The sequence below is a fragment of the Rhinoraja longicauda genome, chromosome 27 (assembly GCF_053455715.1).
Source record: "Rhinoraja longicauda isolate Sanriku21f chromosome 27, sRhiLon1.1, whole genome shotgun sequence".
In the NCBI taxonomy this organism is placed as follows: Eukaryota; Metazoa; Chordata; class Chondrichthyes; order Rajiformes; family Arhynchobatidae; genus Rhinoraja; species Rhinoraja longicauda.
This window is the reverse complement of record NC_135979.1, coordinates 19,920,291-19,941,479: the sequence shown is the minus strand read 5'-3', so window position 1 is coordinate 19,941,479 and position 21,189 is coordinate 19,920,291. Positions and strand designations below refer to the sequence as shown.

General features: G+C 45.4%; 1 protein-coding gene across 3 annotated transcripts in view; it reads right to left on the bottom strand.

The window, feature by feature from the left end:
- The window catches only part of LOC144606891 (zinc finger MYM-type protein 4-like), a 140,820-nt gene that overhangs the window by 67,451 nt on the left and 52,180 nt on the right, over positions 1–21,189 (bottom strand). For all 3 annotated transcript variants that reach the window (XM_078423354.1, XM_078423355.1, XM_078423356.1), the window contains one exon: positions 9,398–9,464. In XM_078423354.1, the coding sequence (XP_078279480.1) occupies positions 9,398–9,464 (67 nt within the window). The remainder of the gene's footprint in view (positions 1–9,397; positions 9,465–21,189) is intronic.

Sequence of the window (21,189 nt, the reverse complement as noted above, 5' to 3'; positions counted from 1 at the left end):
TCCTACAAAACATGTGATAATCTGCTTTCTCCAACATAGTTGTCTGAGGGATAAGTATTGGCAAAGATATTGAAGAAAATCCCTATCCCAGTTCTTGAAAGTGGCACCACGATTATTTTACATCCCCTTGAGAGCCAACGCAACTTCAAATGAACATTCGACAGACAATTAACATTTATTCCAAATGCCAGCCACTGCAAGAGCTCACGACTCTTCAGAACTGCACTGGGATGTCAGCCTAGATCTGGGATTCCAAATTGCTGAAATGAGACCAATTCACTGTTTGGGAACAATGCTTCCAACTGAAGTTAGACACAAAATGCTGGAGTAAACCAGCGGGACAGGCAGCATCTCTGGAGAGAAGGAATGGGTGACGTTTCGGGTCGAGGCCCTTCACTTCAACTGGGCAGCTCCATTTTCTTTTTAACTTAAAATGTTGTTTTAAGCAATATTAAGCAAGTAAGCAGCACAAAATCTCCTTTCATTGTTCTATTTTAACTGCTCTGAGACAAATTATTCGAGGCACAGAAAACTTTAAAAATTGTCACATATTTATTTTATTTTGTACAATTTTAAATAGATAATAATAATACCTCTCAGATTAACACCAAATGATTTCGGTAAAATGTGTGAAATGAGAGCTTCTATAAATATTATATGTTCCAAAAATAAAATTAGTACATGCCAACTCGGTATCAACATCGACTTTCTAGTTGGGAGATCTCGATGACCTACTGGCAAATTTCACATTAATTTGGACTGAGAAGGTGCCATATCTGAGTTAATGTAATAACCAGCAATGCAACAGAGGATCCATAATTATCTGATCTGCCCTTCATTTTTCAATTATCCTTTTTTTCATTCTTTAAATAGACAGGTTGGAAATGCCTATGTGTAATGGAAGGATAAGGATAAGATCATTCTGACCCAGCAACAATCAGACTGTGGCAGATAGCCCGATGATGCTTAGCACAAACACAAATAATTTCTACTTGAAGAAACACCAGCGACAGCAATGAAATGCCACCAAATATCAAACCTCCCATTGAGAATAGCCATGCTCTTACCAGTATTATATATCCATATATATAAAACTGAAATCAGCATTCATCCCCAGAGGATTTGGATTACAATTGCTTCTATTTTAAGAGCAAAATGAAACTCAATACCATTTAAACCATGCACATCTGTAAGTTTCAGACAATGCAGTTCAATTTAAAAAGAACACAGAAAAACAGACAATGAAAGGTAGGAAGGAACTGCAGATGCTGGTTTACACCGAAGATAGACACAAAATGCTGGTGTATCTCAGTGGGACAGGCAGCATCTCTGGATAGAAGGAATGGGTGATATTTTGGGTCGAGACCCTTCTTCAGACTATGCGCCAGGGGAGAGGAAATTAGAGATAAGGAAGTGTAAGAGATCAAAAGAGATATCAATCAAGGAAAATGTAGAACAGACCATTATTAACTAGGAGAAGGTGACAGCAAAGCAAACAGAGACACAAGGAAATCAGGGGGACCGTCAGTCTGGTCTGAGTGATTGATAAATGCCATTATTATGAGAATAGTTGTGGCGAGAAATGGTGCCCAATTTATACAAATATACAAAAGACAGTAATTACATTGAAAAGCAGACATCGAAGCGGGACACGAGTGTCAAGCAAAGCCAATGAAGCGGGACACGTGTCAAGCAAAGTTTTCTTTATTGCTCAAGCACCATACAGCTCCCAAAACCCCCAACCAGTTCAAATCCTCCTGGAACTCCACTACCATCTGCTACACCTCCCCATTCCAAGTTCTGTGACCCCACCCCCCGAGCCGAGGGTTCGACCCACGTGTGGGTCACCACCAGGGACCGCCACAGGACCCCCCCCCGAACCAGAGGCACGGAACCGAACGGGAAGACAAACAAGGCGGCCTGACCTCGTGCATACGTCCCCACGCACAGGGAACACGCCCGGTACGGACGAATTTGGGAGCAACCTGCATGTCGGACGCCCCTGACAACGAGGCTGGGCCACCCGCACTGGCTCGCTAAGGTCCAAATGGGCCGGCTTTAAACGAGCCACAGACACAGTCTCCCGCCGACCACCCACGTCCAAAACAAAAGTAGCAGGCCCATGCTGCAGCACCCGATAGAGACCTTCATATGGGGGCTGCAAAGACGACCTGGGGGTGTCGCAGCGCAGAAAAACATACAAACAGTCGATGAGAGCCGGGGGTACATGGGCAGGAGCCACCCCATGGCGAGACGGCGGGGCAGGAGACAGAGCGCCGACGTTCACGCAAATGAACCAACACAGATGACGACTGCTCCCGGGACACACCAGCGGCCGGAATAAATTCCCCGTAAACAGAGAGCAGGACGCCATAGACTAATTCAGCTGAGGACGAAGCCAAATCCTCCTTCGGGGCAGTCCGAATACCCAGCAAAACCCATCCATCCATTCGGGACTCGTGACGCATACCTTTAAAGCGGCCTTGAGATCACGGTGAAACCGCTCCACCAACCCATTAGACTGGGGATGATACACCGTCGTGTGGTGAAGCTGTGTCCCCAACAGGCGAGCCATTGCGGACCACAGCTCAGACGTGAACTGGGCAGCCCGGTCCAAGGAAATGTCCAGCGGCACCCCGAAACGAGCAATCCAGTGGGCCACGAGGGCGCGTGCACACGACAGGACAGAAGTGTCCACGTGCGGAATGGCCTCCAGCCACAGCGTAAAACGGTCCACAGCGTCAGAAGATGCGAGGCAGCCCGGGATGGAGGCAGCGGCCCCACGATATCCACGTGCACAAGGTCAAAGCGCCTGCGAGAAAATGCTAACACCTGCACTGGCGCCCGGACGTGCCGCTGCACCTTTGATGTTTGGCACGGAATGCACGCCCCGGCCCAGCGACCGACTTGCTTCCACAACCCATGCCACATGAAACGTGCAGCCACCATCGCCACCGTCGCACAGATAGACAGGTGGGCCAACCCATGAATGACGTCGAAAATCTGGCGACGCCAGGCAGCCAGAACAATGGGCCGCGGCTACCCCGTGGAAACGTTGCACAGGACAGTAACGCTGGAGGGACCCAACGGCACATCGTCCAGCACCAAACCAGAAACTGCAGTTCGGTAGGCTGGTATCTCCTCATCCGCCAGCTGCATCGCAGCCAAGACGGAATAATCTCGGCCCGGGGCCACGTCGAGGACGGCCTCATTAGCTGGGGCAGGGCGTCAGCAACCAGGTTACACTTGCCTACAATTTGGCGGATGTCGGTCGGCCTTCGTATTTGTTGGCGGCATGCGCAGGTGAGGCACCAACCGACCGGCCGTCTCCTGGTCGAGTGCACTGACAACATAGAAGTAGCGGGTGTCGTTGGCTGTAATCCTGCGGATGTGGAATTGAGCTTCCACCTGCTGGAACCACACCTGGGTCTGCGAAGTTCAGAAGACCGGCAGCTTAAGTGCGACCGCCTTTTGCAGGGCCTGGTTGGCGGCAACGGTGGGCCGAGCGCTGGTGGCGTCCATTATTGCGATCCAAAATACCTATTTCGGACCGTCGGGGTCACCAATGAAGCGGGACACGAGTGTCAAGCAAAACCAATGAAGCCGGACACGTGTCAAGCAAAGTTTTCTTTATTGCTCAAGCACCATACAGCTCCCCGCTCCCCAAACAGTTCAACTCCTCCTGGAACACCACTACCAACTGCCACTCCTCCCCATTCCAAGTTCTATGACCCCACCCCTCGAGCCGAGAGTTCGCACCATGCGTGGCTCACCACCAGGGACCGCCACAACATCAATATTAAAAGTACAGTAAACATAATATTTTAACTGGTTATTTCAGGTTATTGCCTCATCATATATTTAGCGCTCTTATTTCATCCATACAGAATTACAGCCTAGCAGAGTCAGCGTTTATTCAGCATGTGACTAAAGACAGTTAAAATTACAATTTTTAGGGATAAATCATCAAGCAACCATGGCATTAAGAGAACTTTTAAATGTTTTGAAAGAGGACCGATAATGATTTGCATTTAATAGCTTATTCAATTACAAATACACAACTCTACATGGGTTGATTTTATACGAAAATCAGTTTTACTTCGAAAAGCTATGAATATTTATAAACAATATTGGCCCAAGGATAAAGTGCCTTAACAGCATTTATGAAGCTACACCTGTAACTTAATTTTAGTGATACCATACTATAGTACGAGATGAAGTCTCAACAGTTTAAAATAAATACCTTTTATTCAGCTTTTAAACCAAATATATTTATATTTCTTCATCCTAAACATAATCACACATTATATTTCTCCCACAATATCCATTCATCATCAAATTATTCTCCAAGATAAAAAATACATCTCAGTTAACTTTCCTCATTGTCATTTTTATATTTCATAAGGAATAGGTTACACTCAATCTTATAGAACACCATACTTGACTCAAGATCGAGCGTGGAAAGATCAATGTAAAAACCCTTCCTGTGAAAACAATACCAACTGGTGGTTTGATTACAAAATGCAGACTAAATTACAGGACTGTTCTTAAAATTTACAAGCAGCATTTTAAAAACCCTTCAAAGTTGGAAAAAAATATTCTTATACAATTCACAGACATATAACTGGCTAAACAAAAAAGCTTGCCTCAAAAAAAATACAAGCAGAAAATAGGACTTGACTCCAATTCCAATTCCTGTCCCACCAGAGATTATGGCTGATCTATCCCAACTCCTTTTCCCAATTCCCTGATCTTCATTCCACAACACTGGAAGTGATCCAACCTCCACAACCCTCTAGTGTGAAGAATTCCAGCGATTCACCATCCTCTGCAAAGAGAAACTTCTATGAACTTCAATTTTAATTAACCGCTCTTACCTTGTAACCATTTCCCCTTCCTGGAGACTTGCCCATGATAAATCTACCTTGTCGTGGTCCCTAAAGATCTCATATTACAATAAAATTATTCCTCATTCTCGAGTACAAATCTAATGCAATTAGCTGTTTGAGATAAGACAACCCTCCAATCTCAGGAATTACCTTAAAAATTATCTGGTCTACCTCCAGTGTGTGTCACCGTTCTTAAATACGAGGAATTATTGTGCAGAGTACTCCAGGAGCAATCTCATCAATACCCCACACCAGTGCAACAATGCCTCTCTACTTTTAAACTTGTAACCATGGCAATCTATTCTATGTCATACGACACACTGACCCTCCAAGTTATTAAAAAAGAAAATGATAGTTGTGGGTCAAGTACTGATTGTTGAGCACTCTAATAAATACATCGTTCCATTTAAAGTCCCAACTCTTTGTTCCATCTGAAAGTTCCATCAGAGCTCAGCTTTTGTTAATGATTAACCAAAGGGAAAGGGAGATTCATAAGTAGCAGAAAAAGAAATTAAAATATTTTGGGATTTGTTTGTAGGAGCAAAGCAAAAACATATGAAGGGATGAGAATTTGCAAATCATCAAACAAATACTCCAAAGACATAAAGGTATGTAGGTAAATTGGCTTGGTAAATGTAAAAATTGTCCCTTGTGGCTTTAGGATAGTGTTAATGTGCGGGGATCGCTGGTCGGCATGGACCCGGTGGGACAAAAGGGCCTGTTTCTGCGCTGTTTCTCTAAACTAAACTTTTTTTTAAATGTACGGTTTGAGCAAGATATCATGGCTACATCCTCATAAAACTTCCAGCTTAACGGCATCTTTCCAATAGTAGGGTGACCAAAACTGGGCACAATACTCCAAATGGAGCTCCACCATCATCCTGTACAACTGCAACACAACATCCCACTAGTTATACTCAATTAGACCAAGTGGACCCGTTGGGCTCATACCTCATAGAGGGGGGACAGGGAAGGGGAGAGGGTGTGACTGAGTGAGTCCTGGACCCCCCCCTCCTCCCCCCACTGACCCACTCCATCCCCCTGATGCACCCCCACTTGCCCCTCCCCTGCCCCCACCCCCCAGTCCTGCCTCCACCCCATTCCCCTCTCCCCACCCCTATTCCCCCCTCCCCCTCCCCTCAGCCCCACCCTCCCTGCCCGCACCACATTCTCCCCCCCACCCCCAATCTCCCCTCCTCCCCACCCCCACTCTCCCCTGCCCCCCTTTCCCCCCCACCCCCACTCTCTCACCCATCCTCCCACTCTCCCCTCCTCCCCACCCCCTGTCCCCTTCCTCCCCCACCCCCTCCGCCCCACCACCATCTCCATTCCACCCACCTCCACCCCCCAACCCATCCCCTCACCCACTCAACCCCCCTCCTCCTCCCCCCACCCCCCTCACCCACTCCATCCCCACCCCCTCCAACCCCCTGCCCACCCACCACACCCTCCTCCCCCTCCCCCACCTCTCCTCCTCCTCCCCCCTCCCCCATCCATCCCCCTCCCATCAGCCCCTCCCGTCCCCCCACCGGCCACTGCAGTCACTCCGTGAGCCCCGCCCCCCCAGGTTTGTAAACTTTTTTAACAGCTTTTTTAAAAAGTCTAATCTATGAAGTAAGCGGGGTTTTAAAGTTTTTTTTTAAATGGAAATTGTTCTCCCCACTCACACACCCCATGCTCTCTACAACCGGACCCGTTGGCGATCCCCGGCTCGGGCCCACCGTTCCTACCGGTGCGTGCACTGGTTTGTGGGCGGGGAGTGACCACCGGGTCGTGGGCTACGCAGTTAGTCGCAAGCTGCGGGGAATGGTGTTGTGCTGCACCATGAGGGGAAGGCAGACACGAGGCATGCTGGGACAGGGTCGGTCCTCCGGGGGGTGGGTGGGGGGGGGGGGAGAGCGCTATTCTTAAAGAAGTGCGTGTCCCATTGTGACGTCACACGCTGAAGACCTTCAAGAAATGGGTTATAAAGGAAAATTTTAAACATTAAAATCTCTCTAGCTTTAAAAATGTATCTTCAATTTGAATGAGAGTTGTTAGACATTATGCCCAGGATAATGGTGAGTAACGTGGGCCAAATATTGTGGTGCTATGGTGGACCGTTTTGGCTGTGCGAAACAAAAATGTTATGGTGGACAATACACACAAACAAACACAGAGTTTTAGTAATATATACTCGACCAAGTTGGGCCCATTCCCCGTAGAGGGGGGACAGGGAAGGAGAGAGGGTGTGGCTGAGCCCTGGACCGAAGCCTTTCCTGTATTGGTGTAGCACCCTCAACCCCCACTCAATCCCCATTATTCCCCCCCTCCTCCTCCCACTGACCCACTCCATCCCCCTACGCACACCCACTTTCCCCTCCCCTGCCCCCACCCCACTTGCCCCTTCCCTGCCCCCACTCCCCCCCAGCCCTGCCTCCACCCCCAATCCCCCCTCCCCACCCCTATTCCCCCCTCTCCACTCTCTCTTCCCGCACCCCAATCTTCCCTCCTCCCCACCCCCACTTTCCCCCACTATTCCCTCCTCCCCACCCCACCCTCCTCCCCAGGCCTACTCTCCCCCCAACCCCCCCACTCTCACTCTCCCCCACCCCCCCTTTCCCCACCCCCACTCTCTCCTGTCCAACCCCTCTTTCTCCCCACCCCCACTCTCTCCTCCCCCACCCCCCCTTTCCCTAAAGCCCTTTCTCCCCGCCCCCACTCTCTCCTGCCCCATCCCCCACTGTCCCCCTTTCCCACACCCCTCCTCCTCCCCACCGCCGCCACTCTACCCCATCCCCACTCTTCCCTCCTCCTCACCCCAGCCTGCCCTCCTCCCCAGCTCCACTCTCCCCCCCCACCCTCACCCGCCCCCTTTCCCCACGATCCCCCCCCTTTCCCCCTCACTCCCAATCTCTCCTTGCCCCACCCCCTCCTTCCCCACTCTCTCCTCTCCCCTCCTACCCCCACCCTTCCCTCCACCCACTCGCCCCCCACGTCCACTCCCCTCCTTGGACCCGATGGCAGGGAAAGCCACTTACCGAGCATGCAGGGAGGAGAAGGGAGCTCCGGAGTGCGGCCGTTACTGTGGCCTGGCCGAGCCCGGACTACTCGAGATGGATAGCGCGGCAGCTGAGACCTGGCAGAGGTGGGAGACGGATAGCGCCGCTAGGCGGCTAGAATTACTCAAGGAGGATAGCGCGGCAGGGTGGCTGTGGGCTGGGCGGGCAGCGCGGCAGGAGGCACGCACAACATGGCAGAGCGCAAGGAGGAGGGGGAGAGCGGCCGCCATCTTCCTGAAGTCGCGACGGTGCCGTCGGTGGCAGCGGCCCTCGTCGACGCCGCCATCGGTGGAAGTGGCCGCTGAAGGAGGAGGAGAAGTAGCTGGCCGCTGCGGCTTGTGTGCGGTAATGGTGTGGGGCGCTGGGCCCGGGCGATAGCGGGGACTCGAGGACACCGTGGGTTGAAGGGACGGAAGGGAAGGATGAGTAGACCATCAGTCTGACCATCTCCCTCCTGCTCGGAGTGTCCCCCGGGTGGGTAGTGGGGGAGAGAGGAGCCTGGACAGCTCTGCTAACGGCGTCCACCTTGTTTGTGGGAGTGAAGAGAGAGGCCGTGTGGGGAGAGGGGAGTGGGGAGAGGGTATGTCATATGCACAGCACTTTGAAAAAATGTGTTTAGAAATGAAAGTTTTAAACTTTAAAATCTCTCTAACTTAAAAAATATCAGACCAATTTAAATAAAACTTGTTATAAACAGTCACCAGGAGAGTGGTGATTAAGGCGGCGCAAAAACTGTGGCGCTATGTTTTACCGTTTTGGCTGCAGGTCCACAACCAAATTTCAAAATCTCAGAGATTACACATACACATACCCACATGTATGTATATATATATATATATATATATATAGATATAGATATCCTTTGTCCCGCCCCCCTGACATCAGTCTGAAGAAGGGTCTTGACCCGAAACGTCACCCATTCCTTCTCTCCTGAGATGCTGCCTGACCTGCTGAGTTACACCAGCATTTTGGGAATAAATAGCTTTGATATAGATATAGATTCATAACAGATGAGGACCAGCATGCCAAAAGCCTTCTTCACCACCCTATCCACCCATGACACCACTTTCAGAGAATTATGTAGTTGTATTCCTGAATCCTGCAGCTCTACAATTTGCCAGGGCCCAACTATTGACTGTGAAGTTTCTGTCCTGATTTGACTTCCTACAGTGCCATTCCTCCCACTTATTTGAATTAACCACACTCTGCCTCACTTTGCTAACTGATCAAAATCTCACTGTAATTCTTAATAACTATCTTCACTGTCTTCAATCACATATCCCTCTAACTCTTTGCATGGCTTCACCAGTGCATCGCTGCACAAAATTCAACACTGCTAATTTTTTTTAATATTACAACTCAATAACCTCACAAATTCATTAACAAATTAGTTGAGAATTTAATCTTTCACAGGATTAATGAAATAGTTTTATTAATAAGCAAAACATTAAAAATTAGAGCACTTACTTGCATCGCCATCTTCTTCCCATGCACTAGGAGAATGACAAGCAGTGTTGCCGAGAAAATCCTCATCCTATAGGTAGAAAGAGGGCAAAATGTAGGTAGTCATTCAACTTAGCATCTTCTACTTCTCAATATTCAGAAAGTTAAATAAAGTGCCATTTTTTAAAAATCACTATATTTGACACTTGTTCATTAATTATGTTTGCGTTAAAAAGCTTGCATATGTTGCACATTTCCCACATATCTAATATTCGGTTCTGTCTATTCCTTCCCCTTCTCCACAAAACATGCTCATTTAATGACTTTTCATAATTGAAAGATCACCAACATGAAATTCTCCAGAGATGCTGCCTGTCCCGCTGAGTAGCTTTTTGTGTCTCTCTTCGATTTAAACAAGCATCTGCTGTTCCTTCTTAAACATGAAAGATTAACTGTTTCTCTCTCCACAGAAACTTCCTGACCTGGGTTGCTCCAAATTTGTTTTTGGTGCAACACCTGTTGCAATAGTTTTCTCACAGAAACATAGAACATAGAGAATAGGTGCAAGTGTAGGCCATTCGGCCCTTCGAGCCAGCACCACCATTCAATATGATCATGGCTGATCATTCAAAATCAGTACCCTGTTCCTGCTTTCTCCCCATATCCCCTGATTCTGATAGCCATAAGAGCTATATCTAACTCTCTCTTGAATACATCCAGTGAATTGGCCTCCACTGCCTTCTGTGGCAGATAATTCCATAGATTCACAACCCTCCAACATAATAACACATAGCAACGGAGGAGACCGAGGACAGAAAGGTCGGTGTACGAATGGGAAGGAGAATTAAAGTGTCCAGCAACCCGGAGATCAGGTTCGTTCACGCGGGGTGATCGAAGGTGTTCCGCAAAATGATCGCCCAGTCTGCGTTTGGTCTTGCCGATGTATAAGAGTCCACATCTTGAACAACGGATACAGTAGACGAGGTTGGAGGAAGTGCAAGTGAAACTCTGCCTAACTTAAAAAGGACCTTCAGGTTCCCTCAACAGAGTTGATGGTGGAGGTACCGCGACAGGTGTTGCATCTTCTGCGGTTGCAGGGGAAGGTACTTGGGGAGGGATTGGTTTGGATGGGAAAAGATGAGTTAACCAGGGAGTTGTGGAGGGAACAGTCTCTGCGGAAGGCGGAAAGGGGTGGAGGTGGGAACATGTAGCTAGTGGTGGGATCTCTTGGAGGTGGTGGAAATTTTGGAGGATTATGTGTTGTATGCAACAGCTGATGGGGTGGAAGGTAAGGACGGGGGACTGTCTCCGTTGTGACTAGGGGGAGGGGGGGGCAAGGGAGGAGCTGCAGGGTACCAAAGAGACACAAGTGAGGGCCTCACCTATGATGGGATAGTGGCAGTATAAACCTTTTTAATCTATCTGATCAGTTACGAATACATTCTGAGGAGTCCCTGACCCTAAACTTAACTGCTTTCTCTTTCCACTGATGCAGTTCTTCCTGCATTTTTGTTTCTGTTCTATTAATTCAGTACGTTCCACAATTCTGATTCATACCAAGGAAGTTTAAAAGCATCACAATTCCACATTAAGAATGCATAACATTTTAAAATATTATAACCACTTTTAAACCCAGAAACTACATTTGAACCAAATAAAGGGATTTACTTTTTTACTCTTGAATAAATTGTTTTTGAAATTGAATTGGAAGCTATATCTAGAAAACTTCATTATCTTAAAGTCGATAACTTTCGGTTTTTTATTAAATCTGCGTAGAATTAGAGCAGTTTATAAAGATCAATTATTGGAATGCTGAAAAACATTTATATTTTAGATCAGTGTAAGAAAATAACTGCAGATGCTGGTACAAACAGAAGTATTTATTCACCAAATGTTGGAGTAACTCAGCAGGGCAGGCAGCATCCTTCTCTCCTGAGATGCTGCCTGACCTGCTGAGTTACTCCAGCATTTTGTGAATAAATATTTTAGATCAGCATCAGTATCAGACCCATCATTTGATTTTACAAATTCATAATTTTGATGTCCAAAATTCAGAATTTTACATGAAAATTCATAATAGGGCGCGTAATGCAACTTTTCAGCAAAAAAAATGCATGCACGCCAAATGCGCATATGCGTTGCACTACATTCATGTGTGAAAAACGGCTTGCTTCCAACAGTCTGTAGTGCTTGGACTATATGTACAATGTCAGGCCTATCATGAGTATATTCTGCTATTTATAGAAAGGTTATTGAACAGAGATACTTTTTGCAACACAAAGAAAAAATTGTTTTGTATTGTTTTTTCTATTTTGCTTTTCCCTTACACATCCCAATTCTCTTAGTATTGAATAAAAGAACAATGGTCATAAAATGTATGACTAAGTTATGAAGAAAGAGTTGATATATGCGACTCGACTAAGCATACGGAAGTACTTGAAGTAAATTCGCACATTAATTGATAATCAGCCCAAAAAGGTGGTCATTGACTTTTCTGCTGTGTTTTATATTTGTCTTATATATCATATCATATCATATATATACAGCCGGAAACAGGCCTTTTCGGCCCTCCATATATGTTATATATGTGTCTTAATTAATATAGTTATATAACCTTGCACTTAAATTTAATATTTACTCATTACAGTTCCACTATTGATTTTCTGGCACTCTTGGTTCCAGAGCTTTGCTGGTTTATCCAGCTGGCCAAGGAAGTCGGCTATGGGGATAGATGTGATGGTTCCAACTGGGCTGGAGTTCCAGAGCCCCGGCCTCAGGTTGCAAATTCAACCCACCGATCAGCCATGGAAGTCTCGATGAGGTCGAGATTGGCTACCTTGCCCAGCCGGGTGCCACATTTTCAGGGAGACTTCCAGGACCTGGGGATTTCTCGCGAACACTCAGCGACCTCTAGCAGCCGAATTGACAAATTGCAATTACCGACTGTTTTGCGGAAAAATGTGAGGCGAAATCGGAATGGCGGAAATGAAATAAGAAAGCGGAAACTTTCCGCCAAATTCAGACGGTTTGGGATGCGTCAAACCAATCAGGGTCAAATATTTCTAGGAAATGTAAAGACCATTGCTTCTCACTTGGCCCATCTAGTCTACATCAGCTCCTCAGAGAATTCCCAGTCTCATTCCACCACGTCTTTCCCTGGAATCTATCATTTATTCTCTCTCACCCGATGTTTCTCTTGCCACCTCGGGGCAATTTACTTACCAACCACCTTTGGGATATGGGAAGAAACCAGAGCATCCAGACAGTGTCCAAACGCCATTTACACACCTCAGAATCACAGCTAGGTGATTAGAATTGTGAGGCAAAAGCAATAATTACCCCAAAGAAATTACACTAAAAGGCTTTTGCTTTGTCCGTTAATATCAGAACTCCATATTAGAAGTTTAAGAAATAAGTTCATACCCTTAAGGTAATATTCATCTGTAAATGCTAGCAAACTCAATGGTTCAAAACAAAACATCCAATTCAGAGGCATAAAAGTAAATAATCTACAACCGGGAACTGATCACTGCATTGTGATCATAAGCTGAAATGATTATACCAGCAAGAACATGTTATTGTATTCTAGTTGCTCTCAGCTGTTGCTCTGATCATGCTGCATCTGAAATGCAACCTCTGTTAAGTATTCAAGGGAAACATCCAGACCTTGAAGGCTGAGAAAAATATCACCACATTAACCTTCAGTATCAGAAAACGTCATTAAGGGGAAGGATTACAATCCTTGACTAAATTTGCCTTGAGAGGCGCAATTTGAAATGAGGCCTGACAGAGATAGATAATATTTTTTGAAGTATAAAAATTAATCTCAATAGCTAATTCATGCCACAGGGCAAACCTGCAAAACTAAGTGGTAATGGGAAAGCTACAACTGAAAACAAATGGGATCACGTCATGGAAATGGCATAATGAGGTCTCCAGAATTATTTAACAGCTGATTTAATATGCTTGGAGTACTGTAAGGAATGTGCAATAAGTATTTTCTGCAGAAGAACAGATTACTAGATATGTCAACAGTTCCCTTCATCCAATTTTATGCAGGTCCACCCCATCTTACAAATACCCAATTTATGTACAGCCTGTACATATGAACAAGCATTTGAGACCTACAAAATGTATTTGCTGGTTGCTGCAGGCATCCTCTGCCGTGTTGGAACTCTGTTCACAACTGCATTTCATACTTGCAAATTGTTTGGGCTGCAAACAGGGATGGAACTCCCCCATAACCTGGGAACGACCTGGAAGTGGAATCTTCACAATGACAGGGCCAAGGAAATTACAATTACCAAGTGCCTCATTTAAAATAGGGAAATGTAATCAAGATTTATACTCGATTACCCAAGACCTCAGAATTACACGAATAACTGCTTATGCTTCTTTCACCGCCTGTGATTTAATCAAACTCTTACATGGCTTTACTGTTAAAGTGTTAAACTATTTTAGCCAACATATTCCAATCCAATCACAATCTATATTTGCCAGCACAAACTCCATCCTTTTCTCAGTAATTAAACCAGACAATTTGCAAACTGCACCATCACATTTTACCTCAATATGACCTTTGACTGCGTTCTTATTCTTGCCACACGATTCCAAAGCACTACTCACCCTTTCATACGTTATATGAACTGAATTGGGCCATTTGTCCCATCAAGTCCACTCTGGCATTCAATCGTGGCTGATCCATCTTAACCTCACAAACCCATTCTCCTGCCTTCTCCCCATAACCCTTGACACCCGTACTAATCAAGAATATGTCAATGACCACATTAAAAATATCCATTGACTTAACCTTTCTCTTCATGGAACACGGTACTTGAATAATATTCTACTGTACATGTCACGTCTTGACTTATAGCAAGTCTACTACACAATTCATCCTCAAATTCTGATCTATCCAAATTCCCAAAAAGGTGATACCTTATTAATCCTTTAACCATGCAGGATATTTGCACTCAATTTCTCAATCTTTAACCCCCATTTAATTACTTCACATACGGGCCTGTGCCATATGCAGCTATGGTCCAAGGCTCTAGAATTTATTATTTAAACCTTCCCACCCCTTTTTCTCGTGTCCCACGTGAACGTTCTTAAAATCTGCATCGTTCTTGAAATCATTGTCTGTTGGCTTTGGTTCAATGTCTTGGGGTATTGTACCATGTTACAGCTAAAATGTAAACTGAACCGTATCACTTCCAAATACTATCTATCTATCTATCTATCAATCTATCTATATATATATTACTAAAACACTGTGTTTGTTTGTGTGTATGTGTCAACCTTTCTTGGTTCACACAGCCAAAACGGTACACCATAGCACCACAATTTTGGGCCCACATTACTCACCATTATCCTGGGCATAATGTCTAACAACTCCCATTGAAATTGAAGCCACATTTTTAAAGCTAGAGACATTTTAAAGTTTAAAAATTCACTTTGTAACCCATTTCCTGAAAGTCCTCAGCGTATGACGTCACAATGGGCCACGTTCGACTTCATTTGTTCCTCACTCGCCAAAACAAGATGGCCGCCGCTAGCGGGGCCACCCGGGCTTAGTCGTTCCCTCGCCCCTCTTCCCTCGCACGGCCCCGGGGAAGACTCGCACGTTGGCAGTCAGCGTTGAACGCACGGGTGTAAGTGGCTTTCGCCACCAACGGCTTCATGGAGGGGAGTGGGCGTGTCGGCCGAGTGGGTGAAGGGGAGGGTGGGGGTAGGGGGGAGGAGAGAGTGGGGGGAGGAGGGGGAGAGTGAGGGGAGGGGGTCGGGAGGGAGGCAGAGAGTGGGGGAGGACAGAGTGGGGTGTGGGGAGGAGGGGGTGGGGGGAAGAGAGTGGGGGTGGAGGGGAAGGGGCCCAGTGGGGGGGCAGGAGAGAGTGGGGATGGGGAAGAAGGGAGAGTGGGGGTGGGGAGGAGAGTGGGGGTAGGGGAAAGTGGGGTGGGGAGGTGGGGGTGAGGGGAGGGGGGAATGAGGTGGAGGTAGGGCTGGGGGAGTTGGGGTGGGGGCGTGGGACGGGCAAGTGGTGGTGGGGTTGGGGGGGGTGGAGTGGGTCAGTGGGGGGAGGAGGGGGGTTATGGGTGAGTGGGGGCAGGGTGGGGGGGATGGAGTGGGTCAGTGCGGCGAGGAGGGGGAGAAATGGGGGATTGAGTGGGGGGGGGGCAATTGAGGGTGCTACACCAATACAGGAGAGGCTTTGAGTCCACGGCTCACTCAGTCACACCCTCTCCCCTTCCTTGTTCCCCCTCTACGAGAAATGGATCCAACGGGTCCACTTGGTCTAGTATATTTTAAAATTTAGATCTGTATCAAATTTTTCAATACAGATGAAGGGGTTAATTTTATTATTAACACAGAACAAAATATACCACATCTTTAATAGTTTCCCAATGCAACAAATCTGACTTGGGACCAGAGCGCATAATGCTCTGTGCCCACATTTGTACAATAGCCAGTCTCAATATCACAGCTGTTAATATTGGCATCTACATCCAGGAAAAGATTACATAAATGAACAAGAGTTTTGATCATCACTTTGAACAAAGAATAGAATTGAATTCAGTCAATGAATGATGTGCTTATCTGAAATGCGTATGAAAAGAAATGTTTTCTCAGGTGAAAAATCATATTCTCAAGCAGTAATGGAAAAATAAGATGGGAGAAAAACATTTATGGTTTTACAAGTAAAAACTGCGTCTATGTATTAAAATACTTACATTCCTGCTTTCTCCCCATATCCCTTGATTCAGTTAGCCCTAAGAGCTATAATTAACTCTCTCTTGAAAACATCCAGTGAATTGGCCTCCACTGCCTTCTGTGGCAGAGAATTCCACAGATTCACAACTCTCTGGGTGAAAAAGTTTTTCTTCATATCAGGTCTAAATGGCCTACCCTTTTTCTTAAACTGTGACCCCCGATTCTGAACTCCCCAACATCAGGACCATTTTTCCTGCATCTAGCCTGTACAATCCCTTAAGAAATTTACATGTTTCTATAAGATCCCTTCTCATCCTTCTAAATTCAAGTGAATACAAGTCCAGTCAATTCATTCTTTCATCATATGTCTGTCCCGTTATCCTGGGAATTAATCTGGTGAACCTACACTGCATTCCCGCAATAGCAAGAATGTCCTTCCTCAAATTAGGAGACAATACTCCAGGTGCAGTCTCACCAGGGCCCTGTACAACTGCAGTAGGACCTCTCTTGCTCCTATACTCAAATCCTCTCGCTATGAAGGCCAACATGCCATTTGCTTTCTTCACTGACTGCTGTACCTGCATGCTTACTTTCGGTGACTGGTGTAAAAGGACACCAGGTCTCGTTGCACCTCTCCTTTTCCTAATCTGACATAATTCAGATAATTATCTGCTTTCTTGTTCATGCCACCAAAGTGGATAACCTCACATTTATCTGAATCTGCCATGCATCTGCCCACTCACCCAACCTATCCAAGTCACCTGCAGCCTCATGGCATCCTCCTCTCAGCTCACACTGTCACCCAGCTTTGTGTCATCTGCAAACTTGGAGTTATTACATTTAATTACTACGTCTAAATCGTTAATATATATATATTGTAAATAACTGGGGTCCCACCACTGAGCCTTGTGGCACCCCACTAGTCACTGCCTGCCAGTCTGAAAAGGACCCGTTAATTCCTACTCTTTGCCTCCTGTCTGCCAACTAGTTCTCCATCCATGTCAATACCCTACCCCCAAAACCTTATGCTCTAATTTTGCACGCTAATCTCTCATGTGGAACCATTTTGAAAGTCCAAATACACCACATCTACTGGCTCTCCCTTATCCATTCTACTTGTTATATCCTCAAAAATTTCCCGAAGATTAGTCAAGCATGATTTCCCTTCATAAATCCATGCTGACTTTCTCCGATCCTGTCACTGCTTTCCAAATGTGCTGCAATTACATCTTTAATAATTGACTCAAGCATCTTCCTCACTACCAATGTCAGGCTAACTGGTCTAAAATTCAGTTTTCTCTCTCCATACTTTCTTAAAAAGTGGGGCTATATTAGCTACTCTCCAGTCCACAGGAACTGATCCAGTCTATAGAACATTGGAAAATGATCACCAATGCATCCGCGATTTCTAAGGTCACCTCCTTGAGTATTCTGGATGCAGACCACCAGGCCCTGGGGATTTATTTGCCTTCAATCCCAACAGCTTACCGAACACCATTTCCTGACTAATGTGGATTTCCTTCAGTTCCTCCCTCCTACTAGATCCTCAGTCCCTTTGTATTTCTGGGAGATTGGTTCGGTCTTCACTAAAGACACAAAGTACTTGTTTAACTGGTCTGCCATTTCCTTGTTTCCCATTATAAATTCACCTGTTTCTGACTGCAAGGGACCTACATTTGTCTTCACTAATCTTTTCCTCTTCACATATCTAAAGAAGCTTTTACAGCCAGTTTTATAATCCCAAGCTTTCTTTCATGCTCTTTTTTACCCCCTCTTAATTAACCCCTTTGCCCTACTCTGTTGAATTCTAAATTTCTCCCAGTCCTCCAGTTTGCTGCTTCCTCTGGCCAATTTATATGCCTCTTCCTTGGATTTAACACTATCCCTAATTTCCCTCGTTAGCCACGGTTGAGCCGCATTCCCCGTTTTATTTTTACGCCAGACAGGGATGAACAATTGCTGTAATTCATCCATGCGATTTTGAAATCTTTGCCATCCACCGTCAACCCTTTAAGTATAATTTGCCAGTCTATCCTAGCCAATTCTGTCTCATATTATCAAAATTACCTTTTTTTTCCAGGACTCTTGTTTCTGAATTAACAGTGTCATTCTCGATCTTAATGCAGAATTCTACCATATTATGGTCACTGTTGCCCAAGGAGCTTTGCACAACAAGATTGCGAACTAACCCTTCCTCATTACACAAATACCGTCTAGGTTGGCCTGCCCTCAAAATGGTTCCTCTAGAAAATTGGCTGACAAAACCATCCCGTACACACTCCAGGAACTCCTCCTCAGTGTTGTTACCAATTTAGTTAGCCCAATCTTTATGTAGATTAAAGTCACCCATGATAACTGCTGTACCTTTGCTACACACATCCCTAATGTCCTGTATGATGCTATCCACAATCTCACTACTGCTGTTTGGTGGTCTGTATACCACTCCAACAAATGCTTTCTTCCCTTGGCTATTTCACAATTCTACCAATACAGATTCTGCACAATCCAAGCTAATGTCTCTCCTTACTATTGCATTAATCTCATCTTGAACCAGCAATGCCACCCCACCTCCTCTTCATTTCTGACTAACCTTTCTGAATATTGAATACCCCTGCATGTTGAGCTCCCAGACTTGGTCAACCTGGAGCCATGTCTCCAACTATATCATGTCCGTTAACAACGTAAAGCAAGACAAGACACAAAGTGCTGGAGTAACTCAGCGGATGACGCAGCATCTCTGGAGAATATGGAGAGGTGACATTTCGGGACCCTTCTTCAGGCTGTTTGTGTTGATGGGAGGGGAAGGAAACAAAGAGAGGAGGGGCAGGCCAAATCATGGTAAGTGATAAGTGAATACAGGTGGGTGGGGAGGTAGTTTGATAAGCAGGTGGTTGGACCCAGACCAGATATTAAAAGACAGAAGATGCAAGACTAAAGGACTGAGTTGCAAATTGTGAAGGAACGTAGGTGAGAGGGGAGAAATAAGCTAACCAACATTTGTGTGGTCTCACTCTGGCAATGGAGGCCCAGACATAAAGATCAGTAAAGGAATGGAAAAAAGAGTTAAAATGGTTAGCGACCAGGTGATTCAGTAGGCCTTGGCCTCTGCAGAAGACGCAAAGGGGAATGGATGGGTAGATGTGACTGGTGGTGGGATCACTTTTGCGGTGACATAAACGTCAGAATGATATTGTAATGGCAATTTTCAGTATTTACCAGTAAACTCTTTTCTAATTGCCATTCCTCTACAGGGAGTCGGAGTGATCTTAACGCAAGCCCCAACAGCGAGATCATCCAGTCATTTTTCCAGTTTAATTCGTTGTTTATTGAAGTAATTGTGCAAACAAGGAGATGAACATACCAGACTGTACTTATTTTGCATACAAGTCGGAGCTGCCGTTTCTGTTCCCCCGTCTGTTCACAGGTCTGGTAAGAATTGTCTACTCTCCCTCCTTGCATCTAACTCCTCCCAGTCCCTGAACACACACACACACACACACATATATATATATATATATATATCACCGAGTTCTGGCTAACGTTCACCCCCAAGTGTCCAAAATAGATATACCTAGACAAAATAATATAATATGCAAACAGCAGCCCGTCCAAACACAAATGGTTCCTACACACCGGCCCTGAATTGTTCTACGTATATAACGAAACAATTACCAATAAACATTAAAAGGAGCTATAAACTTTACACATAATTTTTTTAAAAGTATGTAAGGGCGAACATTACGAATGCAGCAATGTGGTTTTATTGCAGGAGCGTAAAAGCTCCAGCTCGGATTATTATTGGGGCATCCTGTTGTCAGCATGGAAGCGCGGTTTATGGCTGATCGTATCCTCTGATATCAGCAACTGGCCTCAAAGCTTTGAAGTGTTAAGAAGAACATCTTGCCATATGGACTGCCCTTTGTTCCCAAGAAAGAAGAGGTCACGATGGACACGACAGACACGGAGGTCCCGAAAGACACATAAAGATTTATAGGACATTGTAAACTTGCCATATAAGGCAGCGATGGAAAAATACTGGCACATGTATTTAGGGTATAAAAGGTGTGTAAATGCTAGATCTTCAGGACATAAACATTGTCCGTGGAGTGTTGCTTTGAAGACTTACATCACCTTTTCAACCTTTTCTTTTAGTTTTCCAGGATCTTTTTCAAGGCTTCTCATGGTAGTCTGAATTTCCTTTCTCTTTCGAGTCAACTGCAAGAGTGTTGTCTTTACTTTAAGAAGCCAAGCTACGGCAGTCTTCAGATTCCTCCAAGATGAGAAATAGGTGATCAAAGAGTTTATGGGATTCAATGGATTTTTGACAATGACGTTCATTGTGATGTTTTGCTTGATTTCTGGATCATTAGCCAAGATTGCAGATTCCAAGTGAGGTTTTGGCCATTCTCTGTCTGGCTTACAGAGAAATTCTGGTCCTTTGATCCATCTTTAACAGTTTAAGAAGCAGTCTGCTGTTAGTCCCCTAGAGGCTTCATCTGCACGATTTTCCTTTGTGTTAACATATCTCCATTGTGATACATTAGTAGCATCCCTTACAAAAGAGATCCTGTTTACTACAAATGTTTGAAAGCGTTTGGTTTTATTGTTGATGTATTTAAGCACTGTTGTGCTATCGATCCAAAAGATGGATTTGTCCAGTTGAAGCTGCAATTCATTTTGCAGCATTGCGTCAACTCTGACATCTAGGACTGCAGCTGTAAGCTCCATTCTGGGAATCGTTATTTGTTTTAATGGTGCCACTCTGGATTTTCCCCATTATGAATGCAACATGCACTTATTTGTTATCGTTTTCCAGTCTTAGATATGAAACAGTACCATAGCCACTTTTGCTGGTGTCTTAAAAGTGGTGCAGCTGTGCATATCTGATTTGACCAAAGATTGTGGGCTATATGCACCTTAAACTCTGCAATCTTGTTGAGATTTGCTAGCCATCCCGTCCATCGCTGAGAGAAGGTTTGGGGTATGTTTTCATGCAATCCAAGTTTTCCCTTACAGAGCTCCTGCATAATCAGCTTGGCTGGCAGAGTAAATGGTGCTAGAAATCCTAAAGGATCGTATTTTGAGCCGACCACGGACAAGATGCCACA